The 19,457-nt window shown below is 39.6% G+C and overlaps 1 protein-coding gene across 10 annotated transcripts in view; it reads left to right on the top strand.

The window, feature by feature from the left end:
- The window catches only part of DYNC1I1 (dynein cytoplasmic 1 intermediate chain 1), a 285,945-nt gene extending 270,477 nt beyond the window's left edge, over window positions 1–15,468 (top strand). For 7 of the 10 annotated variants that reach the window (XM_045828664.1, XM_045828663.1, XM_045828666.1 and 4 more), the window contains one exon: window positions 14,114–15,468. In XM_045828664.1, coding sequence (XP_045684620.1) covers window positions 14,114–14,224 — 111 coding nt within the window. In that variant the 3' untranslated portion in view covers window positions 14,225–15,468. The remainder of the gene's footprint in view (window positions 1–14,113) is intronic. The other 3 variants (XM_045828670.1, XM_045828671.1, XM_045828668.1) reach the window with 2 other exon arrangements.
- The last annotated feature ends 3,989 nt before the right edge of the window (window positions 15,469–19,457 follow it).

The raw sequence follows: 19,457 nt of genomic DNA, 5'->3' as shown, positions 1-19,457 counted from the left end.
TACTGACAGGTCAGGCTGGTTTCCATTTTTGTACTATTGTCCTTACTTTTCTAAGTGATATTACAGACTATAGAAATGCCGGCAACTATAGGCCAGTCTCGCCTATTGTCTGGAGTCTAGACAGGCTATAGAAAAATCTCGGTGACATATAATAGGCCAAACAATTTGTGGGGTTGTTTATCCCTACAAATGCACTACCGGAGGAAAAGAAAGGATATACTATTTTATTGAGAACAGGTGATTTTATAATCTTCCAGCCCTTTTCTGAATGACCAAAAATCAGGATAGGCTTATACGTTTGCGCAGCTCCTTCTGTATTGTGTGATCATACACAAAGCAATCTACAGCTCAGAAAGATTCGGACTTAACTAGATAATTTCGTCTTAACTATCGGGGTTTTTTTTTTCCTTCAGTATTTTTGTAAGGTATTTACAAATTTACTTCATATTTATTTTGGGGGGAAAATACAGAGGAGGTGTCTTTTTCTCTTTGCTCGTCTCAGTAGCCTGTTCTAAATGTCTGGAGACCAACTCCGTAGAGGCTCCAGGTGCAGGGAGGAGCGAAGGGCTGTGTAGAGCTGAGCTCAGCGGAAGCCCACTTCTAAGAGGTGGTGGATCCCTTCAGGGGCAGGGTTGTGCCATGGTCGTCATTCCTGTCGTCTCCTTCACTGGCCTAGAACTGATGAAACACCGGTGTGCTGAGAAGAGAGGGGCACCCTCTCCACAGCGCCTGCCCTGCCCTTCCGAGTCACCAAAACTGCAGAAAGCCGCAGTGCCTTCACAGTCAGCTGGCCTGTTTAGGATGTGAGGTCAGATCTGAGGCCAGTGCTGGCTGACCATAGGGAAGCGGTTTGAGCGGGAAGTGATTTTAAAAGGAAAACAATACAGAGGAAGAAAGAAAATATGGCACTGAGGATCAGTGTGCTGGTAAACCATGCTACCATTGTCTGTATTCAACACTGGCCCGCTGGTACCCTTTAAAACTGAACCCCGCACTAGGGTCATGCTGGCCTTCGGAGGGAAAACCTTGTTTTGTGGAAGCCTCTAGGAAGGGAGATGAAATGCTTCAAGTCCACTTTGTTGAGCCATTTTTCTTGGACCTCAAACGCTGAATAGGTGTCCGCAGGAACACCTCTCACACTCCTCCTCCCACAGCTGACTGGACTGGGAACTGGGCCGAGGAGAAAGGAGCGGGCAGCAGGTTACCTCTTGCCAAGGTCCTGTTCCTAGAGCGAGGCTGGCTTCATGGTGTGCAACCTCGTGGGCTCCATGCTTCGAGGAGCCCCGAGCTTGCTTTGCTGCTCTGCTGTCATTGTCTTGCAATTGTTAAGGAAATTTTTAACAAGGTAACCCCCCATTTTCCTTTTGCGCTGGGCCCTGCAAATTCTGTAGCCAATCCTGACCACAAGAGTACTGCTTTTAATACCACTCACAATGCAAATCAGAAATGACAAATTTTGGCCTTGACCTAGATCATTAGGAAGAAGGAGAAATCTTTAGAAATGTGGTTAAATATAGTACATGCCATATGTTCTTCTTATTACCTATTTCTTAAGACCATTTAAAAATTTTGAATTAAAATAGCAATGACTTTACATTACAAACATCACAAGGCCAATAAAAATAGAGCTGAAACCATATTGAATATTCTAATTCTCCCCACAACCCTATTTCGATTACATCGTCATTTTAACTGAAAGTGTAATGGAGTTTTGGGGAAGAGCTCTGTCGTGCCCATTACAGTTGGAGTGGGAGGGACTGCCTTTGTCTGGCCCCTCCATGGGCGAGGACCCCCTGATAGAGACGTCTGCAAGTACCAATGGCGACATCGCCACTCAAGTCCAGGTAGATGTGCCGACCAGGTGAAATGGACCCTCACTTGGAAGGGCACTGCCGGGAGGGACCTGGTGTCCCCAGTGGTTAATGATCGTCTGCCTCCCCTCCTGTCCTGGCTGGGCTGCGGCTGCTGCGGGGCATCCCAGCTCAGTGTCCCCAGCATCACGTCCTCCTCTCCTAAGTACAGTTATCCTCCGTGACCTTTAAGACTGGCAGAGAGCAGTTGCTTGAATCTGATTTAGATTCACTGATACAATTTAGTATGAACCTTGGGAGAAGTAAACAGAAGATTGGGTATGAACTCACTGAAATCACTGGGTTGTGTCTGTCCATCCTTCTTTTTTTTTTTTTTTCTTTTTTGCTACATTGAAATGGCAAAGGCGTGAGGAATAGCTCCAGGCCTACGACTCAGGAGGTAGAATATGAAACAGCAGTGCTTTCAGGTGGGCCACATGATGCTTTGTGTACGCAGCACACATTTTTGGTGGTTTGATTTCAGCATTGTATCTGGAAAATACATTGTACACGTGTATTTTCACAGAGAGGGGTCTATTTTCTTTGCGGAGCAGGTGCTTAATTCCCATTAGCATAAACGGAAGTTATGTGAAACCAATGAAAGGCAGAGAAGACCCCTTGTATTACATGGTTACAATTTTATTTTATTTATATGTCTTAAAAGTTACTTAAATAGACAGTGGTGGCACGTACCGTTTAAATGTTCTAAGATCTAAAATAAGAAATGAGCCTAGCTCTTGAATAAGTTTTGAGGATTTTTCCCTCCAAACTATGGAATTGCAGTCTGTTTGTTTTGGAGTTGTATGATTCCATTCAATTAGGTGAAATGCGGATAAGATAACAAGTCATAAATTAACTGCAAATATAACCTGAAAATGTTGAGTGTATTTTGCCTCAGAATACACTCGGAGAGAGCTGTTAATCATAGTTGAATTTTTTTTAATGATGTGTGAACACACATATTCTAAAGAATTAAACATAAAAATCACCCACTGCCGTGGCTCCTTTACTGAATAGCAAGCATTTCCATGTATGTGGAGCTGATTTGAATAGCGCATGGGCCAGCGGGTGTGGAATATTCACCTGTCCCGATGATTGATCGCCAGCCCATCTACCTGTCGTCCCTGCAGATGCGTTTCAGCGCGGGTGCTGCCGTGCCGGCGCACAGGCGCAGCTGTCCTGCAAGTGCCCTGGCCGCTGTGTTTGCCGCTTCTCTGAATTAGTTAGAATGCTATTTGCGGCTCCAGTTTCGAAAGAGGCAGTTTATCTTCCACCTCCTATTATTTCGTTTTCCATTAACCTCTTCCAGGAAAGATTTTGTTTTCCGTTGTGAAAAACACAGAGAAGTTTCAAATCCCCGAGTCTGTTTCTGCAGTAGTCCAATGATAAAAATTCCAAAATCATGTTTAAAGAAGAATATGAAAAATAAAATGACAATGTGAAATCTGTAATTTGGAAGATGAATGCATCTTCCACCCTGGCTCTATTTGTTGGGTTTCCCACTCACTAATTACCCAAGAAAACATGCATTTACATCTTTACATTTTAACCCTGAACTTGGGCAGCATTCGGATACCTCGTTTGATATGACTATCTGAGGGCCAGTCATTTATCATAAACGTCAGTAAGTACAATAAATTTGACACTTGTTAGTAGATTAAAAGGTCCTTGAAAAATTTTGAAACAGGAAGGATACAAGTGAACATGAGAGATCCCTTGTAACTTCTGAAAATGTAAAGCGTGATTTAAATGTTCATTTAAATATATTTGAAAATGGAAATGAAAACTTAGAATGAAAAGTTCATTAGGAAGCCCAACAGGAAAAATGACCCATGTAAGACAGTTTGGACCGGCGATCAAGGTGTAAGGGACAAGGACCCTCACAAAGGGTCTCCCTGGCCAGCTAGACTAAGAATGAAAGAGAGTCGCCGAGCCATTTCTCTTGCACTTTAAATAGTACTTTGCTGTAACGGCATCCGAGAAACTGGAAGTGCCGCGAGTTAGACAGGATTTGAGTGACACAAAATAAATACAATACGTTTATGGTTTTAAGTGGATTACACTTAAGCAATAATTCTTTGCTTTGTGGAACTCCTTCGAGTTTTCTAGTAGGACCAGGCCCTCATCAGTTTTCCATGAGGAGTTTGTGCCCTGAATATAAATAGAAGATAAATAACCACCCCTTCCGTGGGGAAGAGGATGTACAGAAACAAAACATGAAGTTCACCTGAGATACTGTGGTGAACTCAAGGAAAGGTTCCTTAGTGGAAAGGACCTGCAGTTGCAATCAGCCAATGTAATTACCGTGCGTTCAGAAGGCCACTTGTCCCGTGGGCAGCGAACCTGAGAGCAGGGCTGGGCTCCGGCAGCTCCAGAAGAAGGGAGTGGACCTGGGCCCTGCTACCCCAGTCCAGCTGCGACTGCCCCGGACACTTGTGTTTCTCATTACGTGAGCGTGGCTGTACGTAACAAGACGCTTTTTTTTAGTGTTTGGAGGCCTTTGCAGCCGCAGTTTTCTCTCCAGCCAGCCGTGGTGGTCTTTCGTTAGGTGACAAGAAACACTGCTGTGGGCATTTCCTCCGTGGGAAAGAAGACTGGCACACATGCTTCTGTGGCACCCAACACCTAGATGAAAACCAAAAAGGCACATACTTAGCTCTGCTGATAACACCTAGGCATTTGGTGACCGAGACCAAAACATCGGAATTGTCAACTGCACTTTTCAGTTTTTGCCTGAATTTGGATTGTCCCAGCCACAGCTCTGCTCAGTTAAGTCAAAAAGCATAATGGCATATTTGTATGGGCAGGTTTGGGGTGCTAAAAATACAATTACATAAAATAACCTACTTTGAAATAATAAATTAATTCATTTCCTTGTCATAATGAATTAGAAGTATTTGAAATAAAATAATTAGGTTAAAATGTATGATTGTAATTTTAGTATTAACTTGATTTCTTCTAGGAAAAGTGCTTAATTTAAAAAAGAAAAGAAAAAGCGCTATTTCAATTAATGTTATAATTACTCATCTTATAGTGAATGTAGTAGCAGTGGGTTTCATTTGGATAATTATATATGTAAAAGATCATGATTAGATTGATTACTATATAAATAGTGTGCTTATTCAGGTAGCATTAGTTTATAAAAATAGATTTATAGGATTAATATTTTTCAAGCCACTCTTTTCTTAATTGATAAGAAAACACTTAGACTTGTATGTATTATGGAGTAATTGACTCAATGAAAACCCTAATATTTAATTTTATAAAAACCAAATTAATGTTTGTGTAGTAATTTGCAATATTCAATGAAATTCATATATTTCCCATTTTGGTGGCAAATGGCCTATGAATATAAACCTTCTGAAGCAAGTGCCAGTTTGTATAATTAATCATCTTTTATGATTCTTCTGTGGTTTCAAGCTGTCATCTTCAATAGCAGTTTGGATTTTGAAGCAGTCACTAATTATAGTGTTAATTTTTTTATGGCTGACAAAATTGTGTTTAGTTTTAGAATTTCAAAACTGTTAAATTTTATCTTGAAAAATTACTGCCTAGAGCAGTAGCCCCAAATCACAGCTCAGACCAGCCGAGCATGAAGCAGCTTCCATCGTGGGTGAGTCTAGACGCCCAGTGACCCGGGTAGAAATGAGGAGTCGTCCGTGTCATCCATGAGTGTCTGTGCTGCTGCTGATGTATCTAAGATACAACAAGAAGGCCACTATCTGCTTAGGCACATGTATGTGTAAATATTTATGTCCCATATGGATTGGAAGTGAGTGAATCATTATATTCTAATTTCCAGGGAAGGTATGCATGAGTTTTTGAGAATGTCAGCTATCAGAAAATCTTTTACATTTTTAAAACATGAATTATTTATCATTTCGGGAGTCTCAAAGCTGAATATTATAGAAGAAATTTTTCGTTCTTACTTTTTTGGCTGGCAAATAAAACTGATCACTGGTTCATTCCCAAAGATCCGTCTCCTCTATGGACAGCCTACAGTTTCTCCACATGTAGGTGGGATCTTCTGTATTTATTGGTCTGAGCAATAAGGAACCTTAAGTAAAAAGCGAACATCTAGTATCCTAAAAACTAGCCACCCTTTTGATGTAGGGGGGACAGAATCACTTTGGCAGACTTCCTTTTGTTAATCACTTTCCTTGGGAGAGTTTCTAATCTTGAGACGTAATTTAGAACACACACAGAAACGTACACCAAGTAAATACTGACAATTGTTCAGTTCAATAGGACATCCTAGTCTAGCACAGTGCCTGGCACCTAACAGGCACTCAATAAATATTTGGGTGAATGAAAGTTTTATAGGTGAAAGTTGGAGGTTAAGGGAAAGCATTCAGAATGCAGCCTCCAAGTCAGCTATAAATTAATGGGCAGGAAAAAAATAATCCATTTAATTATGTTTGCACAGAAAAGGATATATAGAAAATACATTTAGAAAAGATGGCTTGTGTTTCCTCCCATTCTCTATGCTGGTCCCTCTCCCCTCCTGTACTTGTAAAAGTGAGCAATTGGCCACTAGTGTAATGCAAGCCCAACAGTTGATTGAAATAGTTATCAAACCACTGGAAAAATGCTTCATTTTCATTGTGCTTTTTTTGGATACTATGGACATGGTAAATCGTGGACTACATTATAAAAATACCTCTTTTATGCCCAAACATCCAGTAGGAGGAAATGACATTTCTTTTACTACCTTGGTAAATGTTTTTAAGGTGTTTAACAGTAAGCCTTCTCTTTGTCCAAACTGCTTAGATGCAGTGGTTGCTAGGAATTTACTAGAAAACCCATAGTTAATAGTATCAGGAAGAGAAGGGGTATATGTTTAGTCAGCTAACATGACGGATCTGCTTGGGCAGCACATGCTTTTTTGTTCCCCTGTCATTTGCTTGATCTTCTGTGTTATGGAAAAAGAGTGGTAATTGAAGTTTCAAGTTTATTTTCCGTCATTGCCTATCAGCCAGTCTTTCCAGCATTTCCCCCATCTTCTGGACGGAGAAATAGATTGTTCCAAATAACAGAAAAAAAAATAATGCTTAAGAGATTTCTGAAGAAAGGAGGGTGATAAAGATTTTAGTACAGATGTGAACAAGGTCACCTTCTTGAATTAACTCTTTCTTCTTCAGCTGTGTGATTTTTTCCCCCTTCACAGGTAAAAAACTTCTGAATTTCATCGTGCTTCCTATAATGCTAAGTTTCAACATTAAGAATATTTTTACGGGTTTATTTTTTAAGTACATTGTTTAAAAATTATTCATTTCCTTTGATGTTTGCTGGTTTATTGAAATTGATTAGGCCCATATTTGTTACTATTTACTTTTGACTTTCATGCCCTGCCTTTATTTCTTTCCTTAATTGAGTGGTAATGGATTTTTTAAAAGTGTTGTTCTAACAAACATGCTATAAAAGTTAACCACTCACTTAAAAATACAAGGAAGAGGTCTCAGGCAGAGAGATCTCCAGCTTCCTGGGTGGGTGAGGGTTCCCCTAGAAGGGATTTTCGGATCAAAGAAATTCTTTTCTGTAACTAAATGTAGTCAGATACCATCAGACGACTATAGGTTAGCATGCTGCGAAATTTCACAGAAATTTTAACCCACGGTCTAGTTAATAGCAGATGCGCCAGAATGGAGATTAATGTAACTTCTACTTTCTGGACTTCTCTAAACTGCTGTAAATACTAAGTTACCACACAGTATATCTTTTTGTGGTAGAAAACTGCAGTGTATTTATGCCCTCCGTGGACTGCATTCTAGCTTGGAATTTTGGTCCGTGGTTTTATCCATTGTTACCAGTGATGCTAGACTCTCCCAGGAGTTAAATACAGTGGAGCTGTATTTATGTGAAGCAAGTATGCTCGGTCGTTCCAGCGGCTGTTTCATTGCTTATTACCTCCCACTTTGCTTCCATCTGTGTGTGTGGCAAAGGGAATTGCCTAAAAAGTATAGGCTTCCTCTGAACACAAGCGTGTATTTGTGTACCAGTAACTCCACAATCTCCTGAATTGGGGTGCCATTAATAATTATACTTTTAAAAAAGCTTTTAGAGCTTAAGGGGGTTTAGCAGTGGTTCTGTGGAAAGCCACGTTTGCCTCCTTGGTTTCTGTAAATGCACTAACAACAACAACAACAAAATCAATGCGTATTAAAGTGAAAAGGTAATCTGTAAAATACCTTTCTTACAGAAAACTTTAATATTTAGGCTACTACGGGGGGTGAAGTGTTGTGTGTCTGTTCAGAATCCATGGTTAATGTAATCATCCCAGGCATTTTTTTAATGACCCCATTTAACTGAAAGATTACAAAGATGCTGATGAAACACACACCTATGGAATATTTATCCTGAAGCCTAGAGCCCTACTCACTTTAATTTGGTTTTCATGCGTAATATATCTGAGAAACCGAATTGAAATTACGGGATACTTTTCTGTCTTAATTATCAAAAACATTTTTGTAATTAACCTACTTTGACACTCAGCAATGCCTGAGATGGACATTTTCACCATGAAAAAACACAGCGTTGGGTGAGTTGGAGTGACTGCAGATACGGCAGCTATTTACAATCAGCTGTTAGGTTCTATAAACCCTTCACAATTACTCACGAGTGAGGGAGGCTTGGCTGAGGGCTGTTCAGAATGGTTGGCCATGCGCTTATAAAAAGAGACACATGAATGATATTTGTGTGCATAACCCTGATTATAAAAAGTCATTTGATTTTTATAACAGCAAGTTCAGCGGTTACAGAGCCTTACGACTGGAGCTAAAAATATAGATTCCCACTGTAGAAAGTGCTGCAACACAGGGTCGGCAAGATAAAGCTCTATGAGTCATGTTTGAAAATAAAAAATACTTATGTATATGTGTACATATGTGCACATTTATGAAGAATAATGACACTTTAAATTTGGTTTTTAAAACGTGCAATGAAAAGTAGCCTGACAAAATTTTTCCTGTGATCCAAAGGAACCCTTTCCCACACTGAGCTCGTGAAATTTAGCTATTACTAAAAGTGTTACTATTTAGGAAATGATTTATGTGGGTTTTTAAGAAAAATGGTATAAAATATAAGGGATACTTCTAAAAATGCAGCTCTGTATAGTTGAAAAGAAGAAAATGAAAGAATGAAAAGATGGAAGGAAGCAAAAAGTAAAAAGAAACAGAAAAAATGGAAGAGAGGGGAATCAGCATTAAGAAGGAAAACCATCATTTATTCAGGGTTTATAATGTGCCAAATACATTATATGCTAAGCTCTTTTTTGTCACATTTAATATTCGCAACAGTCATAGAAGATGGGTCTCAAAATTTTTTCCTCACAAATGAAGAAGTGAATGAACATCAAAAAATGTTAAAAAAATTTCCTAAGAACACAGAGCAAATAAGTGGCAGCGTTTGGGGCGGGGAACCCATGATCTGACTGATATCTGTGGCAGTGGGGTTGGGGGAATCAACCCCAACTCTGTTCTCAAAATCTAGTTATTCTCCCGTCTGTGTCTCCCTTGAAGTGCCCCAGAAGCTCAGGCAAGACCCCTGGTGGTCAGACTGATCAGTTATTTGGGAACGGGGTGGGGCAGGGTCCAGAGGAATCTTCTAGTCTACTCAGGCAGAGGGGAGGGGGCAGATTCAAGAGAGCCTCAGAAGTCGTGTGGAGCTGGGGACTAAAATGATTGATTCTCATAAATTTTTCCACAACTTTTACACTTTTGCTTTTTATAAGGATGGCCTTTCATCTCTCAAGAATCTTAGAACATTAAAAATAATCTTTAGAATCTTTCTGGCAGGTGATTCAAAACCTCACCTGGCTGCCTGCCCTTGTCCCCTGGTATGCAACATTTCTCAACAGGGCGAGGCCTCTCTGATGGCCACGCACAACGAGAACACCACGTGCAAGGTCTGTTGTCCTCAGTGAGCCGTTCAGCCCCTGGCCCCCCGCTTCCTGCCCGGTGAAGAGAGGCCTGTACCACTTCCTCAGCGCTTTCACATAGCAAACATCAGATCTGATCCTTAAAGGAAACAAAAACCAAACCACACAATTGTTGTCGAATTGATAACATTCACTTTCATATCGTTTTTAAGAATGCGTTCAATCCTAGTGGCAGTTTTAAGAAGAACGTATGCCTATTCCGTGGTATTTCTTCTCTGGATTCCTGTTCTCATCCTCTCCACGTCTCTGTCGATGAATGGGCCAGACACCATCACCCCCGTTTTACAATTGACAGTGAGAGGTTAAGTGCCTGGCCACTGCCCATGACCAAAGTGAAAGCAGGACATAGGTGTCCTGTTCAAATCTGAGGTTCGTTTTACCTCCTCCTTATGGCCAAATTGCTACCTCAGAAACTACCTTTTCGGTCCTGGCTGTAAAAATAGCATTATGTCTATAAAAGCTGGCCACTCTTACAGCTAAGATTTTGTTATCTCAGGAATCAGAGCCCTGAGTGTTTTGCCATAAATATGCTTTATATATTTAGCAAAATTTTAGAGAACAGTCACCTAACATGGGGGTAGGAGGGGGTGACCAGCAGTGGATGAAGCAGAGGGAAAGTTTGAGTCATCCCTGACCTTGAATGTGGACTTTGGCCAATGAATCTGAAGGAGGAAAACACTTCCAGATCCATTTTGATTCAGTACAATATGGGATAATTTTTACGAGTCCTTCCTAGGACTGGTTTGGACTGTTTTCTTCATGGAGCTTCCAACTGATTTTTAATTAATTGAAATGAATCATCATCATTAGAACCTTGTGAATATTTTTCCTATCACAAATGTAATTCTTTGAAAATTATTTTAAACTATTATTTTCAGGGATAAAAAAAACCCAGAGTGATGCTCTAGATTTAATGCTTTTGTAGAAACTTCGAGATGCTGAAGCTATGCCATTAACATGCTGTTTGCTTCCTACCACTTACTGGACACACAGCACATACCAGGAAATGTTGTAGTTGTCACTCTAAGAAGGTAAATTTTAGGCTCTTCATATTTTGAAGGTCAGTGAAGTTAAAAAAACTATGCCAGTATTCACACATTTTGACCTTAGAAAACATAATAAATTAATTTTCATTTGTATTTCATAGTCATCATATGGCAGAACGGTTCACTGCTATGTCTTCAATTCTTAGCATAGTATCTGGCATATAGTTGATAGTCGGTCTAGGCTGATGGAGTCAATTTGTATGCTAGTTAGAAGGTCATGAGAGCAGAGTTTTTCCTTAGCTAAAAAACACGAGCAGATATTTTTTCCTACTTACAATTGAGGTATTATTGGATTAAAAATCTCCTGGAGAGTCTCAGATGCATTTATGTTCCTGAGACTCCTTTCTAGCAGTTTCTAATCAGCGAGGACCAGGTGAGAAAGGCCAGGAACTACCAAGGGTGAAAAGAACGGCGCTGCCCAAACAGATGCTGTCCCAGCCAGAGACAGAGAACGCAGAGCGATCTTGTTTGTTAGGACACCTGTTCTGTCTTACCTACAAGGGAGTCAAATGCCAAGAATTATTAACTTTGGGTGTGGAGACAGCCCGTGAATACACATTCACACATTCAAGCTAAGATTATACATAAAGTGTTTCCCGATGGTAATTCTAATCCTAAAAATGGAGCAAACTGCAGCTCACCTTCTAAATCTAACATTACAATCAATCATCTTGGGTTATTTTTATAGTCAACTAGGTGAACATACATAATAGGATAAGGTAGGTCAATTTAAGTTTCTGGAAGCATCTGTGTTTTTATCAGGTTCAATTCTAGAATTTTTTTCTTGAACCAAAGCAAACTAACATGACTGTGTTATTTATGATATTCTAGAGAGGAAAATATGTGACAGAATAGTGTTTTGAAACAACAAGTTTCTGATATTTTCCCAAACTAAGTGCAGTTTTCACAAATCAAAAAGAAGACAAGATGTGTTAGAATACTGTGAAATGTTTTGTAAGGGATAATCTGTATTTTTAAGGACAAGTGTTGGTTTATAATACCATTATTCCCATCCCCCCATGGAGAAGGTTAAATGTAGTTCCATTGTAGGGTATTTTCATTTCTTTATCAGAAACATTTCAATTTAATTAAATCTATTTTTGAAGTTAGATATCCAACTTTATATGTCATAAATGATACCCAATTTTGTCCCCAACTGTATCTGGACACATATTCAAGCCTTAATGTTTCATAATCTTTATTAGTGTTATTTCTTAACAGTTTTGTCAGTACTGCTACATGAAACCATGCAAATATATCTACCTGTTTTCTTATTTTGGTATATAGTTTCTAGATATTGATATCAATAAAACATTACATATGGCATCATATGTAAACTTACATTTGCACCAGCATAACAAATAATATAGTGTCATGTTTAGAAGCCAAACTCTCAGCATATATTGGTCTTTATAAACAATATATTATGTATTATTAGTGAGACCAGCTTTTTTTCAATATTTAAAGTTCTACCAAGTTATGAGGTACTTTAGCTTTAGCTTCTTATAATAGAAAAGTTACAAATACTTTATCATGGTTAAATTTTTGTCTCTTCTTGGGCTCTTTTGTTTTGTGGGTTTTTTTGAAAGAACTTACTCAAGATTTGGAGGAGAGGAAAGAAATAGTAGATCTATTCCTTCATGTAAATACAATGCCAACTTTTCCTGCCTTTGCTATTTGTTAGCTCTCCTGTATCACTTGTGTTAAGAGCTTCGTCTCCCCACTGCTGTATCAGGAAAAGAGCTCAAGGTAGGCACATGGACTGTGAACTTATGTCATTGCCTAAAAACATAATTTGGATTCATTTCAATAACCAAGGAAGCATTTAACCATTTAAAAACTCATTTATGTGGCTAAATGAGGATTCTTACTGGTACAGCACTTCTCAAAAATAAGTAGAACTTACTTCCCCCACGTATATATCACTTCCAGGATTATATTCTTGAAATATTTAACCTTAACAGTGGAATACTAATTGAAGGATATGCTTTGTAGAGTAATGGTGTCACTCTCCAATAAGTTGTCTTGGATGGGCCATATCTTAGAATATCACCTCCTGTAGCAAAAATTTAAAGTTCTAATTGGTTCTATAGAATGGGAAGCTTTTCAGCTGTGGAAGTGATCTCAAAGCTTAGATTTATTTGTTTCCGTGTTTATATTTTTAGAGTGCATATTCATTGGATGAATGTGCCCTTTAACATTCATAGAAATTGTGGCCAGCACCTGTAGCACTTGCGCCTGTGGAGACGGGCTGTGTCATTTTATAGGGCAATCCTCCCAGGAAATGCCTCTACACTTCATGGTCAATTTTGTTCTGTGTGAACCTCATTGACACTGGTACTTGATCCTGATCCTCATTTTCAAGTAATTCTCTTCTCTCTTCCAGACACTTGCCTGATATCTTTAAGCAATTCATTTTTGGATGCTATATAGAAAAAATGTTGTCCTTTAAATCAGCTAACAAAAATGTATGTATGCAATTGGGTGGGGGTGATTATCTCTTCACTGAATTGTACACAGAAGAAGGTACTTTTTAGTAAATTTTCTAAATCCCTCCTTTTTTGGTGAATCAGTATTGCATACTATTACTGACCCTGGCTTTGATATTACTAGCTTTGCAGCCTTGGTCAGATGAATTTTCTGTTCCTTGATTCCTTCTGCAAAGTGAAACACTAATGTTACCCTACATAGGAGTGTTGTGAAGAATGAATTAATACATGTAAAGCACTTAGAACAGAACTCTTGGTAAATTTTAGCTACTATTACTGTCATTCATAAGTATCATATTATTTTATAGTAGTAAGATTTCTTTGTATATGTAGCTGCCCTTCTATCCTGTATATTGACATGTTAGCAACACTTTCAAAAGAAGGATCAATAGCATTGACTTAGAAAGGCAATGCTACAGTTATTTCAAAATCCTAGTCAATACAGTAGTTTTATTTGCTGTGTTCACTGTAAGTCTGGTTTGCTTATGATGAATTTTCATTACTGAAGGTGCTTTAACATGGCTGTTCTACCTAATAGTATAGTGTGTGCAAGTCTTTAAAGTTTTAAGAATCCCACAAGTGATTTTGCATCTGAGAGTGACAGCATCCCCTTGTGTTGTCAGTTTCAGAGCCACACTTCAGGTGTCTGACTGATTTGAGGAAGAAGACTGTGTGGTTTCCTTTATATTCCAAGGGGAATGTCAGCTTCAGGAGGAACAGGCATGCTGGGCTTCAAGGCTTTCAGACATAAAAGACATCTCGCTCACCATTTCCCACTACTTTGCTTTGCAGCTTGCAGTGCCCCACAATGATGAATGGACCCGATTTGCCAGGACCCTCGTGGAGATCCGTGCGAACAGAGCTGACAGCGAGGAGGAAAGCACCGTGGAGCTGTCTGCCTAGTGGAAGTGAGCCAGCCACCCCTCCCCAGCCCATCTTCACCTTCTAGAGCTCCACGTACACAGCCATCGCTTCCACTGTGTGCATTCGGTGTCAGTATTGCCGTGACATTTTGGGTGCCATATTGTGCCGGCTTTGCTCCAAGTGTTCCAAATGTACCTTACTCTGCTCTCCACTAACCTGAAATTCACCAGACCATTTCTATCTTTATATTTCTGTCTTAAAAATAAGGGTGGGAGGGAACCTGTATGGGTTTCGTTGTTGCCTTTTAACTACTTAGTAGCTGTATTTAATAGCTGGAAACCTCTGGTTAAATTTGTGCTTACATGCACTTCTGGCATAGTCCTATTAAATCCATATGAAGCCAGATATGATTAGGTGCAGATGTGGTGGGCTTCACGCTGTGGTGCAGGGCCAAAGACTCGAGATGGGGTGTTTCACATGGTGACTCACATTATGAATGGATTTACTAGAAGAACATTGCTGCTCCTTATTTATTGTGGTGTGCTGCATGGAACATATTTATTTGAAAGCATTAAAATAAACGATCCTAGAGCATGTGCGTAATGAGAGGACTGTATTGTCTCTGCTGCTGTTGAGGTTCCATTAAGTCCCAAATCACAATTACGGTACACCGCTTCCACGGAGGACCTGACGTCTTTAGAGGTTTGCTGCGGTGAACAAAATGAATTTTCATGCCTATTATTTCTAGGTACTTTAACAATATTTCAAATATTGTTGACCATTGATACCTTTCATTCAAGCTAATCTAGTCTGACAAAAGGCTGTGGTTCCTGAACATGACACCAGTGTTGCCAATAAAACGTTCCAAACCAGGCCCGCGCCAGCACGGGGAAGCCCTGCACCTGGGGAAAGGCCTGACTGGAACTCTGCCGTGAAGAGGGAGTGAGAGCAGGGCGCTGGGGCCACGTGAGAGGCTGATAATGAATTACTGGCAGCCAACCCGGCTGGACCGACACCAGGACTGGCTGGACTTTTATGAGGAAATGTGTGTGGTTTGTTGGAAAGCTCTCCCTTATCTCTTTCGCCAGAGTGACTCTGCCCCAAAACTCTCTTACATGTTGGAGTAAGAAAAACAGGTTAAGATGCACAAGTACCAAATGTTCTACACATTTCATTTTATTCACACTGAAAAAAATGTTTATTACTGTTGGACGAGGAAGTATGTCTATAAACAACTTTAATGAAAATTTTTTTCAAAAAGTCATTTTATGCCTCAAGAGAATTAAAATAAATAGTGGTTGAGTCATGAAGACATTTGAAAATAGGCTTTTGGCTTTTTAGGAAGAGAATTTCCATGGTCCTTTCTTGGTGGGGATTTCTTGAACTGTAGGATTCTTAAAATTTTTTAAATAGTGATATAATTTTCTCCCAGTGCCCCATGGTATCTAGATAGTGGAACTCTTGGTTAAGAGAAAATAAAATTTTAAATTAAATAGAGTACCTTAAATAGGTTTAAGAGCAACTGAATGAAAAGTACTGGGGGGCAAATTTTCTCAAGCATACACTAAAGGTCCAAGAATACATCAGTGACCCATGAGTCGCTGCTACAGACCGAACTCTGAATGATTCAGTGAGGGAGGAACGAAAACTGCAAAGGCCAGAGTCACTGGTGGTAATGACAAGAGTTCGCAGTGTTCCGTGGTATTGGAAGTGCCAGTGGTGGGCACAGGTGGTATGTATTGTGCGACAAGCCCCAGTAGGGAATTGACAATGGTGACCCCTGGCATTCTGAAGGAAGGCTATGCCATCGGAAGTAAAGAATTATGTGACTTTTTTTCTTTAAAAAAATTTTTTTTATTCATGTTCAAATACAGTTGTCTCCATTGTCCCACCACCACTTTCCCCTGCCGTACCCACCCCCATTATGTGACTTTTGAGAAAGGTTTCTGGCATGTTCCTGGGTCTTAGTAGAAATACAGTGTTTCACCACGAAGTATAAAGATACCAGACATCCAAACAGCCCGTGAAAAGCTGAGTCCTGGCAGCCTGTTGTAAAGTTGGACAGACCCGGCAGGCACGGCTTGTAAGATGAAATGGTGCATCTGTATGTACATCTGAGTGGGACCCGAAGGCACGACTGAGCTGCAGGAACACAGAGCTCAGAAGCCCAATGCCACCCACCAGAATTTTACCAGCACCCCTTCCCCGTGACTGTGTGGTCAGGTGGGGCAGGCAGTGCTGTTTGATCAGCTGAAAAAGAAGGCAAAGGTCAGAGCATGGTTCACATGTGGGTTGGCTCAGTGTGAAATGAAAACTGAAGATGGATACATTATCAAGGGTGACCTTGATAGATGGTAGAGGGGAAAACTTTCCCTTGGACGGAGCTGTGAGTTGTGCACGTGACCACTACTCTGTGTGGAAAGAGAAGCAGCCAGAAGTCAGCACACACAGATGTTCCCCCACTAACTCAAGTCGTCATCATCTCTCTCACCAACTCTCAGAATGATCTCCTAACTTATTTCCCTGCTTCAGCCTTTGACCTGTTCTGTTTCTTAATGGGGCCGCTTGAGTGACGATACTGTTACAACATTGAACTCCTCGGTGCGAAACACACCAAACGGCTTTCCACATGTTTATAGCGGCCTGTGGGCACTGCATGCGGTGACTCTCTCTCTGGGCTCACGTCCAGTCACGCCGAGCTTTATTAATCCGTTTCGGGTTCTCCAGGCTCACTTTTTCTTTGGCACTCCTGACGTCCAATCACAGGGCCTCTGTGCTAATTATTCTTCTTTCCAGAAGGCCGAAAGCACTGAGTTTACAAAACCACATGCACATATATCAAAATTCCACCCTTTAGTTAAGGTCATTCTTCTGATTGACTAATTTTTCAACTATCAGGTTTCTGTGGAAGTAACACTTGTCCTAAAGGCCAAACGTCAATGTCAATGTGAAGAAGCCGTAGTTTAAACGAGCAAAACAGCTGGAGATGGGCCTGAGAGCACCCAATGTTCTCTGCTAGAGAGAGCACTGAAAAGAAAGAGGATTAAACACTATGTATAGAATTAAAATGAGAAAGAGTACATTTTTGTATTTTTGTTGAGGCACAATTTACATATAATAAAATGCACTTACATGAAGAGGTTAGTTTAACAAGTTTTAATAATTATGTATACTCAGGTAACCACCAGACGAAACAAGACACAGAACATTTTAAGATGCACAGGTAATTCTTTCGTGGCCCTTTCTAGCAGTCTTTGTTTTGATTTTTGTCAACATAGCTTAGTTGCCTGTGCTGTTTTTTGTGTGCATTTTTATTTATTGAATTTTAGAGAGAGAGAGGTAGAGAGAGGGAAACATCAATTTGTTCCACTTATTGATGCGTTTATGAGTTGATTCTTGTACATGCTCTGATCGGGGATCGAACCCACAACCTTGGCCTGTCAGGATGATGCTCCAACCAACGGACCCACCTGGCCAGGGCTTGCCTGTGCTGTTCTTAAACTTCATATAAGTGCAATCATACAGCAAGTCTTATACTTTAGGCCTGGATTATTTTGCTCAGTATAATTTTTTTATATTCATGTATTAAAATGTTTCAGCAATGTTACTTTATTGCTGACTAGTATCCCATTTGAGGATTATAATGAAATTTGTTTATTCATTCACCAGTGGATGAACATTAGTGTTATTTCCAGTTTTAGGCCTTCCTGTAGAACGTTGCTATGAATATTCTTAACACAGTTATTTTTGTAGGCAGATGTTTTCTTAGATAATACTAAGCTGGAATTTCTGGGTCATGTGGTCATTCTGTTTTGCTTTATAAGGAACTTCAAAAGAGTTCTGCAAACTGTGGTACCATTTCACATTTCCGTCGGTAAAGCATCCGAGTTCCAGTTGCTCCACTGATTCTCCAGTGGCTGGTATTATTGGTCTTTTTAATTTTAGCCATTCTGGTGAGTATGAAACAATGTCTAGCTATTGTTTTAGTTTGCATATATTTCATGACCAATAATTTTAAGCACCTTTCAATATTTTTTCCAGCCTATGTCTTGGAACTTTATTTTCCTAATAAAATATTTTGAGTGGAGAAACTTTTTTATTTTGTTAAAGTCCAGTTTCCTCATATTTATCTTTCACGCTGACTATTTTATGGCTCTTCCTAGTAAAACTTTGCCCGCCACAGGTCATAAAGCCACTATCTCATGCTCTCTTCTGGGCATTTCACTGTTTTCACTTCTACACTTACATCTGTGATGGATCTTTAATTTTTGTGTGTGGAATGAGTAGTGGTCAAAGCTGATATTTTTGGAACCTATGGATCTTTAACTATTCTAGCAACTTTTGCTGAAAAGGTTATTTTCTTTTTGACCATTAAATTGAGCGAGCATCCTTGGTAAAAAGTTAGTTGACCATATACGAGTAGGTGTTTTCATAGACCACTGTTCCATTTCACTGAGCAGTTTGTCCATCTGCTGCACTGCATTGCCTCGGCTGCTGTAGGCTTTTTTAAGTCTCGCCATAATGCAGTGTAAGTTTTCCAACTTCGTTATTCATTTTGAAAGATTGTTTTAGCTACTCCAGGCCTTTGGTGTATCCACGTGAATTTTAGAATCATGACATTCTTAAAAGAAAATGATACTGCTTGGATTTCAATTAGAATTTCATTTATTCTATAAACCAACTTGAGAAAATGGACATCTTAATAGTTTTGAACCTTTCAATATGTTGGGGTATGTCTTTTCACTACAGAGCCACCTTTGGTTTATCTCACTAATATTTTTAGCATGTAGGTTGTACACATGTTTTTTTTTAGATTTATTCCTAAATGTTTTATTTTTAATTCTATTGTAAATGCTATTTTTAAATTTTATTTTTTAGTGTTTTTGCTTGTTTTTAGAAAAATTTATTTTTGTATATTTTATAAACTTGCCAAGTATACTTATCATTTCTAGTAGATTCTGTCCTGCTTGGAGTCCATGGTGCTTCTTGAATGTGTAGGTTAATAGTTTCCAGCAAGTGTGGGTAGCTCTTCAGACAGTGTTTCTTCAAGTGTTCTTCCCGCGCCTCCTCCCCTCTGGGACTCCCATTATGTGTGTGGTGACCTGCATGTTGGTGCCAACGGTTCTCTGTGCAGTTTTCTCACTCGTTTATCCTTTTAGTCTTCCAACTGCGTCATTTCAAATGACCCTTCTGCATGTTTGCTCATTCTTTCTTTGGTCCAGTCAGATCAGTTATTGGGCTCCTCTAGTGAAATTTTTATTTCAATCATGCT

The sequence above is a fragment of the Phyllostomus hastatus genome, unplaced genomic scaffold, assembly GCF_019186645.2.
Source record: "Phyllostomus hastatus isolate PE091 unplaced genomic scaffold, TTU_PhHast_1.1 phas_scaffold_78, whole genome shotgun sequence".
In the NCBI taxonomy this organism is placed as follows: domain Eukaryota; kingdom Metazoa; phylum Chordata; class Mammalia; order Chiroptera; family Phyllostomidae; genus Phyllostomus; species Phyllostomus hastatus.
Note: the sequence above shows the minus strand (reverse complement) of the source record. Positions and strands in the feature narration are given on the sequence as shown.